General features: G+C 43.1%; 1 protein-coding gene across 1 annotated transcript; it reads left to right on the top strand.

The window, feature by feature from the left end:
* The first annotated feature begins 16 nt into the window (after positions 1-16).
* LOC137404880 (carboxypeptidase B-like) lies at positions 17-16,667 on the top strand. The gene is made up of 6 exons (XM_068091107.1): positions 17-43; positions 1,608-1,829; positions 3,108-3,195; positions 4,391-4,596; positions 15,974-16,058; positions 16,465-16,667. Exons 1-6 carry the CDS (start codon positions 17-19, stop codon positions 16,665-16,667), a joined length of 831 nt encoding a protein of 276 aa, XP_067947208.1.
* Positions 16,668-18,095: the final 1,428 nt, after the last annotated feature.

Below are 18,095 nucleotides of genomic sequence, written 5' to 3'. Positions count from 1 at the left end.
AGCAAAACCTTAGCTTATGACTCAACGCCGGCAACTATCATTGGTATGAACTCCAGGATTGCTAAACTAATAAACTTTTTTTCTACAGGATTTGTTTTTATGTTTAGGTGATCGGGCTACCAGGATGTCTTAAAATTAAAATTGACAAAACTTGATCGAAGTTAAAACCCTCAATTCAAACTAAGGTGTGATTATCATGTCTATAGTTGCAAAGACTACTTGTAAAATAGCTGAAATAGTTGCAAAAACAACTATAATAGTTGTCTATATTTTCTATTCTGTAACTATAGACATCATAATGTCTTTAGTTACAGAATAGAAACTATAGACAACTATAGTTAAGATAGATAAAGTAGTAGAAGATAAATTTGCATAAAGTTTTTGTAGATTTTATCAGAAAGTATCGGGATGTTTCTACTCCAAGATAAAAGTTGACAAAGCTTCATCGTGATTTAAACACTCAGATGAAGCGAAAGTGTGATTATTACGCCTATAATTACAAAGAAACCAATAGAATAGAAAAGTGTAACCCTTCAACTTGGAGGCAATAGACAATATAACCTCTCACAACAATAGCAACTAGCGAAGTTATTTTGCATGTATTTTTTAGCATTTTAACCGCAATCAATTTTTTTTATTTTAATTTTAACACATCCTAATAGTCAGATAACTTCCTACACCAAAAAAAGTCACAAATGATAGAAAAATATTGATTGGCTATTCCTAATAAAATCTACTAAAATGTTTTGTAAATTAAACTTTAATATAATTAAACATATAAAACACTAAAAGTGTTTGATTCCACTACTTTGCTTCATAAAAGCGTTTCTTATGAACTTGAAGTAGTGTTAGTTTCCCTATTTTTTGTAATTCATCTGCTTTTTTAAGTAACACTTTAGCCTGTAACCACTTATTTTTCAAGTCAGTCATAACCACTGCTTAATTAAATTTGCTTTATTTTGTCAAACAAAAAAGAAGAATATTTCGATACAACATTCAGTTGTCTTTGCATCTTTTAAATTTACTTCGAATAATGTTTATTTTACGTCAATTAAGCGTTTCCAGATCTTTTATGGTCTGCATTTTCATTTTACATGACAGTTACAGGTTACAGTTAAAAGTTTTCAACTCATTTCAAATTTCGCGATATGAACAAACTGCACACAACATCTAACAACTATTTTAAAAATATAATTGCTAGCTGCTTTAACATCTTTCATTTTAATATCCGTTATCTTAGCAGAGAAAAGTATTTTAAAAATTACATGTATTTGTCAAACCATTTATTTGATTTCAGTGGCTAACTTTTGTCCTTTTTTTGTTTTGAAGTTTTGGTATGGCATAATTTAGGAATAATTTTTGTTTAAAATAAAATTATTTCTAATAAAGTGATATCAAAAACTACAAAATTTAAAAGAGTACTTTTTTCAAATTAGTTTAATTTAAAAAGATTTAAAATGTTGCTTAGCTAACAGCAGAACAAAATGTCTTGTAACTCAACCCAAAAATTAGAGAGTTACGATTTTATAGGTTTTACATAAATATCAATATATTTACATTTCGATGATTAAATTTTAACATATCTTTACGTTGTCATTTGTTTATAGTTAGGAGTCAAAAAGAACACAGCAAAGCCAGTGGTCTGGTTAGACTCAGGAATCCACGCCAGAGAATGGCTGAGTGTGTCGACAACGATAAACATCATCAATAAGATGCTGACGCAGTACAAGGCAAAAGACAGCACAGTGATGGATTTACTCTCGACCTTTGACTTTTACTTTATCCCAGTGGCTAATCCTGATGGATACGTTTACTCTCATACTTCAGGGGTAAGTAGATAGATAACATACTTACAGGGATGTACTTACTGTGGTGTGCGAAGTAAACTAGGATATATTTGTAGGAAAACTAACATTCCTATTTACAGTATTATTAATCACTGTGAATTTAGTCAATAGCCATAAATTATATATTACTCATTAAATAAAATGTTAAAATAAACCATCAAATAATTATATAAAATCTTTATTTTGTTCTAATTTCAAATATGTAGACTGCAAATATGTAAATATGTTAACCAAACAAATGTGAAATTATGTTTGTGAATGTCTGGTAAATTTTGAACTCGTAGTTTTTAATGATTGAAGATATCAATCTGTACAAATATGATCATGCCACATTAATATTTTTTTCAAGTCGTATACATGTATCAGATTTAAAATAAGCAAATAAGAATGTATTGTGGCCTTCAGAAGTGGACAGATGGGAAATATGCCTATTTGAGAAGAATATAAGCGGCTCTGTTGGTAGCCTGAGATACTGAGCTGGAAGTGCGCAATTTTTTGAGCAAGCTGTAAGTTGTACTAGCTAACTAGCAGAAAACTTGCCAATCAGGTCTTTTTGGTCCACTTAAACAAGAGGAGGTCATATTAATGGGCTAAAACATGGCATACAAGGAGCAATGGTAAATGCTGATAATAGCTATTCTAATGAACTCTACCAACACTACAGAATGTAAACAGCACTCACACATGGCCGACTTTGCTTTAGACAGGGTAGACCATTAAAATCAGGTCATTAAAATCAATATCTATCTATATTCTTACAGATGATGCAACAAATTAGTGTTCATACTTTGACTGTTTAATGGTTAACAGCAATAGCCTAAAATTCGTAACTACTAGAACTTTCACACATGTTTAGTTTGAGGGCTATGTGCTCGAACCTGCTTTTAATTGATAGTTGGGTTAATGGGCTATATACATGCTGTTTGCCAAGCGATTCCAGCTAAGTCTATACCTAGGTAGCCTATAAAATTTCCACCCTTACAGTAGTGTTAAAGTTGGGTAGGAAATAGGCTAAATTGCTGTGAATCAAAGACAATTGTATGATTTTTGTCAATTCGAAGTCAACAATAACTGGTAAATTGTGTTTCATATTTGTTTGCTCTATATATTTGTGAGCAGTGGCTAGACAAAATGATTTTTAAAAAACAAATTTTAAACTAGCAACATAACTTGGTAGATACAGAAGTATATGATAGTTTGATTAGAGTCATCTCTAGTTTTCTTGTTGTTTTATACTTTTATAGAATGCACATTTTTCAGGGAAGGTTGTGGAGGAAGACCAGAACTAGGCATGTCAGTGGATCAATTGGCGTTGATCCAAACAGGAACTGGGGCTATCATTGGTGTGGTAGGTGGTTACAACAATTTGTTATTTTTCATTTCTAAAATTATGCACAAAGGCCAATTTTACATTTTTATGGCTGCAACACGATTTTCTTTGCTAAAAAAACAAAATAATATTAGGGCTATCAGCTATGCAAAAAACTCAAAAATCCTATTGAAAATCATTAGCTAGTTAGATTATTAACTGCTCCTGTGAACTTGTCATACTTGTATTTAAAAAAACTTGGTTTGTTTTTGCTTCAACATTAAAAATTAAGAATTTTGATATAATATGTTGTAAGTTTAATAATGACTTAAACAGTCATTATTAAACCTATTAATATATATATAATATATATATATTATTATTATATATATTAATATATATAATTATTAATAATTATTAATAATTATGTCAGAAGGACATGAGAGTGACTCGTGACTCAAGTCTGATATAATGATCTTCAACTAAAACTAGTAAAAATATATTGTGATTTGTTTCCAAAGTCTGTCACTTTTTTCGTGGCCAACTGTTGCCCTTTTTTTCCCATTTATTTGGCTTTGTTATTTTTTATGCCATAATTTAAAAATATTTTTATTTTGAAATAAAAAAGTTGCCAATAAAGTAAAATCAATTTCTTTTCGTAATACAAGCAGTAGTTATGCTTATATGATGGTTAAAAATGTGTTAAATCTTTTATTATACATACGTCGACTACAAAAGCACTTTGTTTCTGAAACCTAATAGAAAGGCAATATAACAGCGATAAAATTTAAAAGAAACTCATTATCTCAAGCTGATTAGTTTACGGATTACTCCTGTAGATTTGAAATATATTTTTCATAATACGTTTAATAGTTTTATCTCATGAAATGCTAAATTCCTTTCTCTTTTAAAAGTATTTTTGCACCAAGACTTGCTGAATGTCTCTTGTACAAGTCAATTTGAAATCCGCATTCATATGAAAACTTCTTATGAGTTTTTGCAAAAGTGTATTTACGTACATATGAGCAGATCACTATATCTTGATGCATAATTATGCAATCATCAAAACGCGTCATTGGGTATTCATCAAATCAAGTTTATGTATTCTTGTTTTATTCAAAGATCTCTACATGTTACAAGAACAGAAAGTTGTACAAGTCTGGTTGACCTTGAGCATTCTGTTGTTTCTTATCTAGACAATCATCTTTTCAATAATATCAAAAATCTTTTTTAGTATCCGGATCTTCTCGGTCAGCGAGCTCTGACAGTTACTGCGGTCCTTATGCCTGGTCAGAGAACTGCGTGTACAACATGAAGCAAACATTGCAGAACCTTGGTTCACGTCTAAAAGTTTTCATGACTCTTCATAGCTACGGGCAGATGTGGTTTGTGCCTTACGCTTGGTCTAGATCTGCCTATCCCACAGACTACAACGAACTGGTGAGAACTTTCATCAAACACTCATGTGTTTCGGGGTGATCACGATATTGTGGGACTCACTCCTAAACCTGGTTTTATACAATTTTTTAACCATTAAAAGTTACAATAGCTAAGTATGTGTGGAGGACGGGACTATTCTAAACCTAGTCACTTATGTATATTTCTTAACCTGTCAACATTATGCCTAGTCACTTATGTATATTTCTTAACCTGTTAACTGTTGACCATAACCTGTTGTATATGTTTTAACCTATTTCTATTTCTACTGTTATATAATACTACATTTTTGGGCCTGCTTCACAGGCCTGCTAGCACCCCATTATGCCTATTGTCTGGGCCTGCCTCACAGGCCTGATGTGAAACAATGAATGTTATATAATTGTGGGCGGAGCAAATAGTATAAAAGGAGAAGGCATAGGCCAACTCTTTGGGATTCTTCTTACGGATTTGATACTGTCAAGACAGAGTTGTACATGTGCTGAGATACGTTAAATACACTATATACTTATTCTTACAAACTGTCTGCGTTTGGTGCCTGCCTGGTTAGCTGAATAAGGATCCTTCTGCCAGAACTGATCTGGCTTCAAGCACAAACTGCTTTAGGGAGACACCTGAGGAAGGCTAGGGGTTGGCTGCGTTACGATCGGACCTGATCAGAAATGCGATAGCATTGGAGATCAGGCCCTCCAGTAAGCTTGCCGGGACCTAAATTAGCCAAGATAGGGTCTCAGAGAGCAGGCCGTGCTAGCCTTCCAAGTGAGCCTGAACTGAGGACAGCCCGCCGCGGCCTGATCCGACCACTAGGTGTGTCAGGCAGGCCGACGAGGGGAAGGCCCAGTGTTCAGACTGCACTGCCTTGCTAGGGAAGTAAAGCTGGCTCAGCTACCGGGGCCAGACCTTTACACTGGTGGCAGCAGTGGGATCTAATCAATCCACAAAAGATAACTAGCAAGGCACAATCATGGAAAGACGCACTCGTAGCGCGGAACGACCGGGAGTCCCCCAAAGGGAAGGACTAGAGGGTCTAGAGCGATTAACGAACGCGTTAGAGAGGATGCTTGTGAACCAAGAGGCACAAAGGAATCCGGAGCCACCGGTACCCAGAGAGACATTCAAGGCTCCTGAGTACGATGGGAACGGTGATGTGGAGGCCTTTATAAGGCAGTTCAATGATGTGGCTGTCGCCAATGACTGGGGAGCCAGATCCGCCTTATTACACATTCGAGGAAGGCTGAAAGAACAGGCCAAGGAATGTGGGCATGGACATACACTACAGGCGGTGTTCAACACCCTCCGGGCAAGGTTCGGCATGACCCCCAAGGAGGCAAGGTCGGAACTGCAGGGCCTGAGGAAGGAAACCCACACCACGTTATTCGAGCATGCTGCTCGTATAGAAAGACTTACGAGCATTGCGTTCGAGGAGTTGTCCGATCGAATGAGGGAGGAAATGGCAGTGGATACCTTCTGCGGGTCCTTGGGTAACATTTACCTGCAAAGACACCTTTTGGCAGTACCCACCCCACCCTGGAGGCCGCCGTGAGAGCAGGAAATGAGTACCTACAGATACGGCCCGAGATGACCATTCGACAGAACCATCCAGCGAGACCCGGGGTAAGGGCAGTCCAGCCGGACAAACTCGAGCAGGCCATGGAAGAGCAGGCCGTAATAGTCCGTGCTGCCCCCGACTCATTGGGTCTACTCCTGACCACGATGAAGGATCTAAAAAAGGAAATGGCCGATCTCAAGAGACAAGTCAGTCACTCACAAGGTCCCCCACAGCAAGTGACTCGGGGAAAAGAAGTAAGGAGATGCTGGGGGTGTGATCAGGCAGGCCACTGGAGGAGGAACTGCCCCAAGAACCAACCCCGTAGCCACACCACCCAAGGACAGAACCAGGGAAACGCCTACCGCCCGCAGCAGTAGGGCAACCTGCTGGCTGCAATAGGGCACCAAGAACCAATAATTACAAAAAGGTGAGAGGGGCAGGCCGAAGGAAGGCGGAGGTGGACCCGGAAGGCTGGTCCTACCCTGCAAATCCGGTAGCTATCACGCAGAGGCCTCCGGTAGGGAAGGTTCCCACCTACAACCACTACCAGAGCTTAGAAGGCCTAGCCGAAGCCGAAGGAGACATGGAGATGGATCCTCAAGCATCGCCGCAGGAGGTCCAACAGGCCCAGAGGCGGTATGTTTGCCAAACCCAAAGGCAAGCTAGACAAAAAGCGACATCAGGAGATGTCGGTAGTCTAGAGGAAGGTACAATCGGGAAAAACTACTCCAAAAGATCTGGACCGCGAGGGTCGGGACCGAGAGCCGATCCAGCACCAGCTGGAGCTCTCGAGAGACCTAAACACAGATCGGGAAAGAAGGAGAAGTTAATCTCGAGCGAACGCCTCCAGGAACCAAAACGACCTAGGTCGGGGGAAAAAGGCCCAGCCAGTGCTGATCCTTCCCAGAGATTTGGACAGGGTAGATTGGGAGCGAGAGCCAGTTCATCCGGAGCTGAGCTTCTCCAGAGATCTATACCCCCCAGATCGGGAGTGGAAGAGGAACCAGCTATGGTGGAGCAATTCCAGAGACCAGGGGGTCGCAGATCCAGGAACGGGTGGGGCTGGGATCGAGCCTATTGCCCCCCAGGATCAGGAGTAGAGGAAGGACGGGAGTCGAACCAAGTCGACCCGTTCCGGGGTGGAGACCCAAGCCAACGCCTGAGTCCGGTGTCGGGTCCGACAGGCCGGTACGGGGAGAGCACAAGGCCAGCTGCTCCCGAGGAAAGCCTGGCGGACCAGCTCGATGAGAGTCCACCACCGGACAGGCATTGGCGTCTGCCACGAAAAAGATATTCCAAAGGGGCGCCTAACGACACCTGCGAAAGGAATGAGTTACCAAGAATCGGAGCCTTGAAAAAGCCCCACAAATCTAGCTACTTCTTGCCCGGGAAAATGGAGAGACAGGACCTGCTCTTTCTCATAGATACCGGCTGCAATACGAACCTGTTGTCAAAGAAGATGTTTGACCAAATGCCAGCCCGGATTAGAGATCAACTGGAGGAAAATGACCGATACGGTCTGATGGCAGACGGGAGTAAGCTCCAATTCTACGGACTAATCCGACTAACCGGGAGAGTCCGCGATGTACCGATCGAGGAAAACTTCATTGTGAGCCAAATCAGCGAGGACGCCATCCTGGGGATGCCCTTCCTGATCTCACACCGATGTCACATGGACTTCGACCAACCCGTCATCTCCATCGGGGACAGAAGACTCTCCTGTACCAATAAATACGGCAGACTGATGGTGTCGAAGGTACACACCTGGAAGAAGGTCACCATTCCACCATTGTCTGAAGTAACGGTGGCGGGAAGGATATCAGCCCGAAATTATGTACCTGTAGGCATAATAGAGGGAGCTGACCCGCACCTTCCGGTGGCACGTAGCCTGAATCAGCCCGGAGACCAGGGCGACGTGGCCGTGCAATGCCTAAACCCGGGTAACCACCCCATCGAATTGGCGGCTGGACAAGTGATAGGCTTGTACACTGCCATCAGGGCAGAAGATGTGCAGGCCGAACCCTGGACTGAACCAAAAGACTTCAACACCGAAGTAACTGGAGTAGGGTGTACAGCTGTATACGCTGGGAAAGCAGTGCCCGAACATCTAGTCGAGCTCTACGATCAGGCCGTCCGAGGTTGCTCGCACGACAAGGAAAGGCGGAAGTTGGCCGCCCTGCTGGCTAAATACCAGGATGTCTTCAGTAAGTACGAGGGCGATGTGGGGCGGACCGATCTGGTAAAACACAGTATACCGCTGATAGAAGGAGCCAGGCCCATTAGACAACCTCCCCATAGGTTGGGGCCCCTCAAGGAGGCAGAGGCGGACAGACAGGTGACCGACCTATTGGAAAAGGGCCTGATCGAACCTGCAAATGGGGCCTGGAGCTCACCAGTGGTGATGGTTCGGAAGAAGGACGGCGGGTGGCGGTTCTGCGTGGACTACCGGCAACTAAATGCCATCACACAACAGGACGCCTATCCAATCCCAAGAATCGATGAGAGCCTGGACGCCCTGGCGGGAAGTCGATTCTTTAGCACACTAGACCTGACCAGCAGATACTGGCAAGTGCCAATGGACCAGGAAGCCCAGGAAAGATCTGCTTTCACCACCCGAAGTGGGCTATGGAAGTGGAAAGTGCTGCCGTTCGGACTAACATCGGCTCCCTGCAAGGACTCCACTGGAAGACTCTCTTGCTCTACCTGGACGACATTATCGTCATCGCCCCCGACTTTGAAACACACCTGGCTCGCCTGGAAGAAGTCTTCCGGAGGCTGGCAACGGCCAGGTTGAAGCTAAAGCCCTCGAAGTGTGAACTCCTCCAGGAGAAGGTGAAATATCTCAGACATGTGGTGAGCCCGCAAGGAGTATCCACTGACCCGGAGAAGATCAAGGCAGTGGCAGAATGGCGAGTCCCACAGAATGTGAAACAGTTACAAGCATTTTTAGGGATGACTGGATACTATTGGCAGTATCTGAAGGACTATGCCACTACCGCCAAGCCACTCACTGTTCTGACAGGAAAAGGAAAAGCCTGGCAGTGGGGCAACGAGGAGCAAGCGGCATTCGAGACACTCCGACGGGGGTTGGTCACGGCACCGGTCTTGGGTTATCCCAACCCCGGGAACCAGTATATCTTGGATACCGATGCTAGTAACGTGGGAGTGGGGGCGGTGTTGTCTCAGAACCAGAATGGTAGGGAGACAGTAGTAGCGTACTACAGTAAAACACTCAGCCCCGCAGAACAGAATTACTGTGTTACCCGTAAGGAACTGTTAGCGTTGGTAAAGGCCGTAAAACACTTTCGACCTTATTTATATGGACAGCGCTTTCTACTCCGAACGGACCATGCCTCATTGAGATGGTTGTGCCGACGAAGGGAACCGTCGGCTCAGGTGGCCCGGTGGTTGGAGATCCTGTCGGAGTTCACCTACCAACTGGAACACCGACCCGGGGCCAAACACGGGAACGCCGACGGTTTGAGTCGGCAAGCCTGCCCGGAGGACTGCCGGCAATGCACCCGCATAGAAGAGAGAGAGACGGAGGTCCAAGTAAGCAGGCTATGATGAAGGAAGACCCTAACAAGGTGGCCGCCATCAAATTGCCCGGAGAGCGGAACTTCCGTCAATTGGTACAAAGCCAGATGGAAGGGAACCAGGCCGTGGCCCGAATGTACTGGGCTGTAAGAAATGACCAGGAATTGACGGAGGAAGAACTGACATTGGGGAACAATGAGCTCCGAATCTTACACAGAAGGCGAGAAGCCATGCGGCTATCAACCAACGGTGTCCTGGAGATTCGGCTAATAACGAACGGCTACTCTCGATGGTGCACCCTATGCCCCCGAGCAGACCGAAATCGGGTCATCTGGGAAACTCATCGGCTGGCTCATGCAGGGGTGCACAAGACAACGAAGAGAGTCCTACTAAATTGGTACTGGCCGGGCCTAAGTGCAGACATACGTCGCCTGATCAAGACGTGCGAGGTCTGCCAGGTAGCCAAGACCGGGGGGAACCACGCCACCAAGAGCCGGCACCGACTCTACGCCGGGCGACCTTGGCAGAAGTTGGCAGTGGATCTGGTGGGACCAATGCCAGAGACTGAGAAGGGGAACAAGTGGATTCTCGTGATCAGTGATCACTTCTCAAGATGGCAGGATGCCATAGCCATTCCGGATGCAACTGCACCGGTAGTGGCCACGACCCTGGATGAGAGGGTATTCTGCTACTTCGGCCTGCCGGAGGAGTTGCATTCGGACCAAGGAGCCCAGTTTGAATCTAAACTCATGAGCGAGTTGTGCAGGTTATGGAATGTAACCAAGACACGGACTACCCCATACCACCCTCAAGGAAATGGAATCGTAGAGCGAAACAACCGCAGCCTGGGAGACTCATTGAGGGCCCTACTTCTCCGCCGAGGACCAACAGAATGGGACCTGTTGTTACCCCAAATCATGAGGGCGTTTCGGGGCACACCTCACTCCGCCACCGGAGAAACTGCGAACTTCATGATGATGGGCAGGGAGCTGCGTCTGCCCGACCAGCTATCCGAACCAGTAGCCACGGACAACCAAGCCATCCAGCCCTACGTGTTGGAGTTGGCCGGTCGGCTAGAAGAAACTCACGAGATTCTCCGGGAGCGCCAGATGAAAGTAAGGGTAAAGGATGAGGAAGAGCCACCCCTGTTTGAAGTGGGAGATCTGGTGTTGTTGGTCAATAAGCGGCGAAGGAGGGGTGAAAACCCCAAACTCCAACCCAAATACGTGGGGCCGTACACGGTCACCAAGCGTCACTCTAATAATATCTATCAAGTAGAACGGCAGGGTCAGGTATCCGTTCAGAACGAGGAACGCCTGAAGCCCTATGTTGCATGCTCAGAAGCAGATGGTAGGGCCCCGGCCACCAGGGAGCCGGCTCGGCGCCCCAACATGAGAGGAGCTACCGGCAATAGGAGAAGTAGAGAAGAACCGATCGAGTTGTTGCCTACCCTGGAGTTCCACGCGAGGGAACCCGCTTTCCAACCACCCCTGCAGCCTAGGGACAGGGACCCTCTTCCCGCACCCAGTAAGGGGGAAACATTCCGGAGGCGACTACTGGAAGCCCTGACGGAGGAGGAGCATCCCCTTCCCGTGGATAGCAGTATTGAGGAGGAGCCCGTTAATGCGCCAGAACACGGGAACAGGAGAAAGGGAACAGATGGAAAACTTCCAACTCTCAGAAGAGGTGAAGAGTAGCCCAGCAGCCAGAGAGAGATACGAGTTGTTAAGGAGCCGTTTGGAGGACATAGATGAGCTGCTGAAAGAAAGAAACCTTGTCCTCGACGAGGAAGGAGAGTTACAATATCGAACGTTGAAAGACTCTATGGAGGAGTTGGAGAGGGCGATGACTGCGGAGATCCAAACCACCAGAACAAGTGAGAAAGGACAAACGATCTGGAACGAAGGGGCGAAGATCGCAGAGGCCGGAGAAATCTCCGAGAGAGAGAGATTTTCCGGCCAGGGACGATCTGGACCAGTAACTACTGGCGACACAGTTGGCCCGGGCCAAGGACGAGGCTCCACCGGAAACTGGCCGCCATTACGCTCAGTCAACCACAATGCTGCTCCTAGCCAATTCGCATACACGTCATTTCACGACTGCTCTCTGTCCCAGACAGTTCGCAATTACGTTAGCCACATGGACCCGAGAAGTACCCAGTACGAAGATAAAGAATTGCAGCAACTACTCACGGAGCTTGACGGAATACTTGAGGAGACGGAGACAACAGCCACACAGACAGGCATAGATCCAGCGCGCCGTGTCAGCGTATCTTCAACAAATTTAAAGGCCACACCAATGGCATATAAAGGGACCAAACCAAATCAGGACGATGAGATAAATGTGCGAGTGATCCGGCTAGGAACGACATCAGCCAAGAAAAAGCCGAAACGGAGCCCGAACTCGGCCAAACGAAAGGACTCTCCCAGGAACGTTTGGTATACGCCCGAATCCTATAAAAAGATGGAGGCTGCAGAGGACAAAGAAAAGGGAGAGTGTCGATTATGTGGATTCCAGAATAGAGAAAGCCGGGTGGTGCGACGCCACATCAGACAACACTTCTGGCGATTTTGGTGCAAATGCCAGAAGAATTCTTCTTCATTTTTCTCCATCTATAAGCACCAACGGACGGAGGAAGACATCGAGAATCACCCGCGCGTGGTTTTTCAGGTGGACGAAGAGTCTTTTCAGGAATTCTGCGAATACATCGGGTGGGAAAACCGCCCTCCTTTCGGCACCTGCATGCCGGTCAAAGATGGGAAAGGATGGACGGCAAAGAGAAAAATAGAAACCACAAAACCAACGATTGCCACAGAACCAGGGGCAGATATTCCAAACCTGACAGTCAGAGTACAAAATCGCCAGGATACCAAAGGCAGGGAGGAACCAAGTCGATCCTTCCTCTCGGGATACACTATTCCGAAAAAGATAAAACGAGGAGATACTCAACAAGAAGAGCCAATATTGGAAATCCATGCCAGCACGGCAGATAAGGAGGGAATAGTGGAGGAACCAATCACAAAGGTACACAGGCCAACCAGCGGAGAGAAAAAGCCTCACTACTCCAACAAGAGGGAAGTCTATCTCCGCCGGGCCGACCGTGAAGAAAAGGAATACCGGCGATATCAAAGCTTAGCCCGAGCTAGCTACCAAGAGGTACAGCGTTTACGTAACTGTGCAAACCAATATCGCTAGACATCTATGACTCCACCTCGGGTAAATTGTTGACCCCAGGCCAAACAATTGGGGGGGAGTGTGTGGAGGATGGGACTATTCTAAACCTAGTCACTTATGTATATTTCTTAACCTGTTAACATTATGCCTAGTCACTTATGTATATTTCTTAACCTGTTAACTGTTGACCATAACCTGTTGTATATGTCTTAACCTATTTCTATTTCTACTGTTATATAATACTACATTTTTGGGCCTGCTTCACAGGCCTGCTAGCACCCCATTATGCCTATTGTCTGGGCCTGCCTCACAGGCCTGATGTGAAACAATGAATGTTATATAATTGTGGGCGGAGCAAATAGTATAAAAGGAGAAGGCATAGGCCAACTCTTTGGGATTCTTTTTACGGATTTGATACTGTCAAGACAGAGTTGTACATGTGCTGAGATACGTTAAATACACTATATACTTATTCTTACAAACTGTCTGCGTTTGATGCCTGCCTGGTTGGCTGAATAAGGATCCTTCTGCCAGAACTGATCTGGCTTCAAGCACGAACTGCTTTAGGGAGACACCTAAGGAAGGCTAGGGGTTGGCTGCGTTACGATCGGACCTGATCAGAAATGCGATAGCATTGGAGATCAGGCCCTCCAGTAAGCTAGCCGGGACCTAAATTAGCCAAGATAGGGTCTCAGAGAGCAGGCCGTGCTAGCCTTCCAAGTGAGCCTGAACTGAGGACAGCCCGCCGCGGCCTGATCCGACCACTAGGTGTGTCAGGCAGGCCGACGAGGGGAAGGCCCAGTGTTCAGACTACACTGCCTTGCTAGGGAAGTAAAGCTGGCTCAGCTACCGTGGCCAGACCTTTACAGTATGCATACAGAGATAGGGTAGCGACACACACCCCCCCCCCCATATGGCGATGCAATGTCATCATGGAAACAAATTGTCGCTTTCATTCAGTCATGATCTAGTGTCACTGTTTGAAAGCGAAGTACCTGTGCGATTGGTCATTTATGTGCGGTGGAAACGGCTTTAGCAATCAAAGGCATCACACTTGTGCTTGACCTTCTAAAGATACAACCTTGAAATACTACAACCTTGCACTACTATATCACTCTATCGTAGCACGGTATGCTTGTCGGCGTAGCACTTTTGCACTGGCGTACTCAGATGGCCCTACACTGCAGCTGTATGGATCTTAGTAAAATATGCTTTACAACTTAATATGCTATGTGATAGATGTATGCATACGTTCTAAGCTTACTGAGTCTGTCTATTTATTAATCAATCACTATGTTTCCATGATGCGCAGTGCTTCGGAGTTGCGCTATCTCCGAATCATGGAAACGGCGTCTTCGCACTGAAATCACTGCGCACTGATCAGTGCGAAGCCAGTGCAAATTCGCAGCAAGGAAACAGCGACTGCGCAGTGGCTGCGCATAGCTCTCATGCCGTGGAGACGGATTTTTCGATGGCCATAAACTAGTACAAAGGTTGTTCTGCTAATCTTGTTTTTTTTACTATACTTCCGATCTTCTTTCACATAAACTTAATTATAGTCTGCATTCACGAGGATGATAAGGTGATTACTTTCCTGGACTTTGTTATCGATGCCAACACTTCGAAAAATAGGTGGCAAGTCCTAAATTAACGTTTAAATAATATATTACTTAAAAATACTTATTAAAAATATATTACTATGTAAAAAGTGTGTTAAGGTTTGTAAAACATTGTGAATGTGTATTGTAAATAAAAGTATAATGACGACAGAATAATAAAAAAGACTGTTTATGACGTTCGGTATCCGTGATCGATTCTATTTCTCCATCAGGCGATTCGATTTATACAATTTCTCTTCTCTGGCTAATTTGCGGTATTTGCTGAAAACCACTGCGCAGCATGGAAACGTACAATCCCCTCGACTTCGGAGGGGGCTGCTTCGCAGTACTGCGCACCATGGAAACATAGTGAATATGCTACTATGTTATCGGTTAATGTCAAAGTTCTTACAAATAACTCGTCAAATGTTTCATTTTTTCCAACATTAAATGGTTTGAAGTGAATAAGGAGAAATGGTGTCAGGAATTTTTGGGAAACTCTTCACTGTTTAAACATCTTTTATTATAATTACAGTTGCATATATGTATGTTTGTCATACAGTATACACACATATGTGTGTTTTATATACACACAATCTCATACGTACTGCATAAAAAAGCAGATGCTGGGAATCGAACCTGAGACCTCACAACGCAGACATCCTAAAAACTGTGTGAGATGTATAAACTAGGTGAATGCCTGGCATTGCCGAGTATTAAAAACAGCTTATAGACAGTGGCAGGTAAGTAGTTGCCTGCGACTTGCCAATAAATAAATTAATAAGTTAAGTTAGCAAATAAATTAAGAGACAAAATAAAAACAACTGTAAAGGTTTTCAAACTTTGTCAAACAGCTTTTAAACTTCATATCATGAAGAAAATGCTTCATGCAGGTCGAATAAATTTTTAAAAATAAAACGACTATAAAAAGGTTTAGATGTAAATGTGAAATAGTTAGCAAGTATTAGCTAAATTATGTCAGTTTTGCTACGATTACAATAAAAAACTATTCCGTAACGATACAATTAATACGAACTGAGAAAACAAAACGAAAATCCTGAATATATTGAATTAATAATAATAATTCTTGCATATAAGTGTGTGTATAAAAAAGGTTACTGTTCCACCAGAAGCTATCCATCAAAACTTTGACTACGACATTAAGGAGACAATATACTTGTTTGCGTGATAAAAATTGTCCTTGACCCCAGATATAGTAATCAAACCTTACAAAAAATATTTCTTAACAGGAGCATCATAACGCGTGGCCGCATCGGTAAAATAATTAGCGTGCTCTATAGCTATAGCCGGAATGACAGATCCACATACACACATACTTTGAGAAATATAGACGTACATATAACTTATTTCGATGCATATTCAAGTGGAAGGTAAAGTGTATAAAAGTATATGCAATGAATATTGCCTCAATAAACCACACCACTGGTGGGAATCTCCAAGGACTCACCTAACATGTCTGTTTCTTTTGGTGACAATGAACTGTGATTGGTGACATTTGCAGGTCAGCCTGAGCATTAGTGCAACCTCTGCTATGAGGAAATCTACAGGTGCATCATACAGAGTTGGACGAGTGCCAGACCTTCTATGTAAGTCTATAGCTAGTTGCCCAGTACTTTTTTATTTAACTCTATAAAGGTTGTGTGCAATTTGCGCATTTTTTTATTACAATATTTTTACAATACATTTTCCCAATTTAGTTTTTTTTAACCGATCATAGGCTATACATTTTTGATACCCAGTTACTGCAAAAACATTAATATAAATAACTGTGTAGCACATTAAAAATTCTTTAAAAAGTTTTGAGAAGTTCTAGAAAATATCAAGTGTTCTTTTAACATCACAGCAAAATCAATCTAATATATTTAATTTTTCGAAATTTTTTAAACATTATGGACATCAATTTTGGGAATGGAAAAGTTTCTACTAACAGCGCAAAAAAAAATTTCATTTTTTGTCACCAGATTTGCTAAATAGATTTTGTGTACTTTTCAGATGAAGCTTCAGGATCCTCTATGGACTGGGTGAAGGGCACACTAAAAACTAAATACGCCTTCGCTATGGAGTTGAGGCCATCAGGAAATGTTGCAAATGGATTCATAGCTCCAGTTTCTGATATCGCCCCAACTGCTGAGGAAGTCTGGGAAGGCTTCAAAGTTGTAGTTGAGAAGGCTAAAGGAAATCTATTAGCTGGCTAGTTTTATACACTTGTATGACCAGTATTTCAATAAATATACTATATACACCTGCCACTCGCGTTATTCTCTCGATTAATTGCTACTAAAATAGCAAAATAGTATGATAGTATATATATATATATACATTATATATACCGGCACATTATATATATATACACTAGCTGTGCTACCCGGCGTTGCCCAGGTAGTAAAAATCAGCTTATAAACAATGAGAGGTAATGAAAGTTGTCTGCCACTTGCTATTAGCCTGACACATTGTCAATGAATAATTTGAGTAAGCTTACTAACAAGAGCTACCGCTTCTCATTACGTTACTGCCATTACATTATGCTATGATGGAGAGAGGTAGCATATTTGCTCCCATATAGCGACATATATCACTTAATGAATACATCAAACTTGTGTGGCTGAGTTGGTAGGGAGTCAGACTGACAAACCAGAGAGTCTGAGATCAAATATTCTGCGTTACAGATTCTATATTCCAAGATATTAATAGCTTTAGATGAACATGTACAACGATGGATGACAACATTTACAAATATCTATATATAGCTATATATAGTGGGATATACATGTACATATATAGCTATTTTCCATAACTAATATATATGTATATCGTTGATCATTAATCACATGACCTCTATTTTGCTATTGTGGTAGAATACGCAGTTTTCATCCAAAGTCCAACACCGATATCTGTGATCTTGTATCCTGCCTTTCCAGTCAGATAGAGATTTTCACCCTTTTAATAACAAAAGAGGTCAGCGAATATCTAAAAAATTTGAATTTAATCGAAAATGACTAAAAATTGAAAAAAAAACAGACCAAGCACCACAGCTTAGTTAAATAGAAGGAAAACCTTTGCTTGTAATAAGTTCGGGCAAGGAGTTAAAAGTCACCAATGTCAGACATCTAATACGAGTGGTGAGGTATTTTAAAAATACACTTTTTCAGTTGTTACAGCAATTTTTGGGAGAAAACTACTGTAACAAACGACAACTGTAACGGAAGATTATTGTAACGGAAGACTATTCTAACAGAATATATGTTAACATGATGGTGAGGTATGTAAGCATCAGAGATATTGAGCATTGATTTGTTTCAACACCCATCAACCTATCTAACTAGTTTTACTGCATGGGAACTCCATAATCTCAAACATACACAAAGTTAAATTATCTTACTGCTCTAAATTAAACATCTGAACACCAGCTTATGATGGCACCTCTTCATCTGCACACCAGCCTATCACGGCACCTCTTCATCGGCACTCCAGCCAATCACAGCACCTTTTAATCTGCACTCCAGCCTATCACGGCACCTTTTAATCTGCGCTCCAGCCTATCACGGCACCTCTTCATCTGCACTCCAGCCTATCACGGCACATCTTGTTGTAGGCCAATTTTTTGAAGTTTTCATTTCAATTAC

This window comes from Watersipora subatra, chromosome 9 (assembly GCF_963576615.1).
Source record: "Watersipora subatra chromosome 9, tzWatSuba1.1, whole genome shotgun sequence".
In the NCBI taxonomy this organism is placed as follows: Eukaryota; Metazoa; Bryozoa; class Gymnolaemata; order Cheilostomatida; family Watersiporidae; genus Watersipora; species Watersipora subatra.
This window is presented reverse-complemented; position numbering and strand designations above follow the sequence as displayed.

Excerpts from the sequence above, each read along its gene's own strand:
- LOC137404880 (XM_068091107.1), top strand. The coding sequence starts at position 17 with ATGACTCAACGCCGGCAACTATCATTG. Across the intron at positions 44-1,607 it reads AACGCCGGCAACTATCATTG|TTAGGAGTCAAAAAGAACAC; the intron begins GTATGAACTCCA and ends ATTTGTTTATAG. Across the intron at positions 4,597-15,973 it reads CCACAGACTACAACGAACTG|GTCAGCCTGAGCATTAGTGC; the intron begins GTGAGAACTTTC and ends TGACATTTGCAG.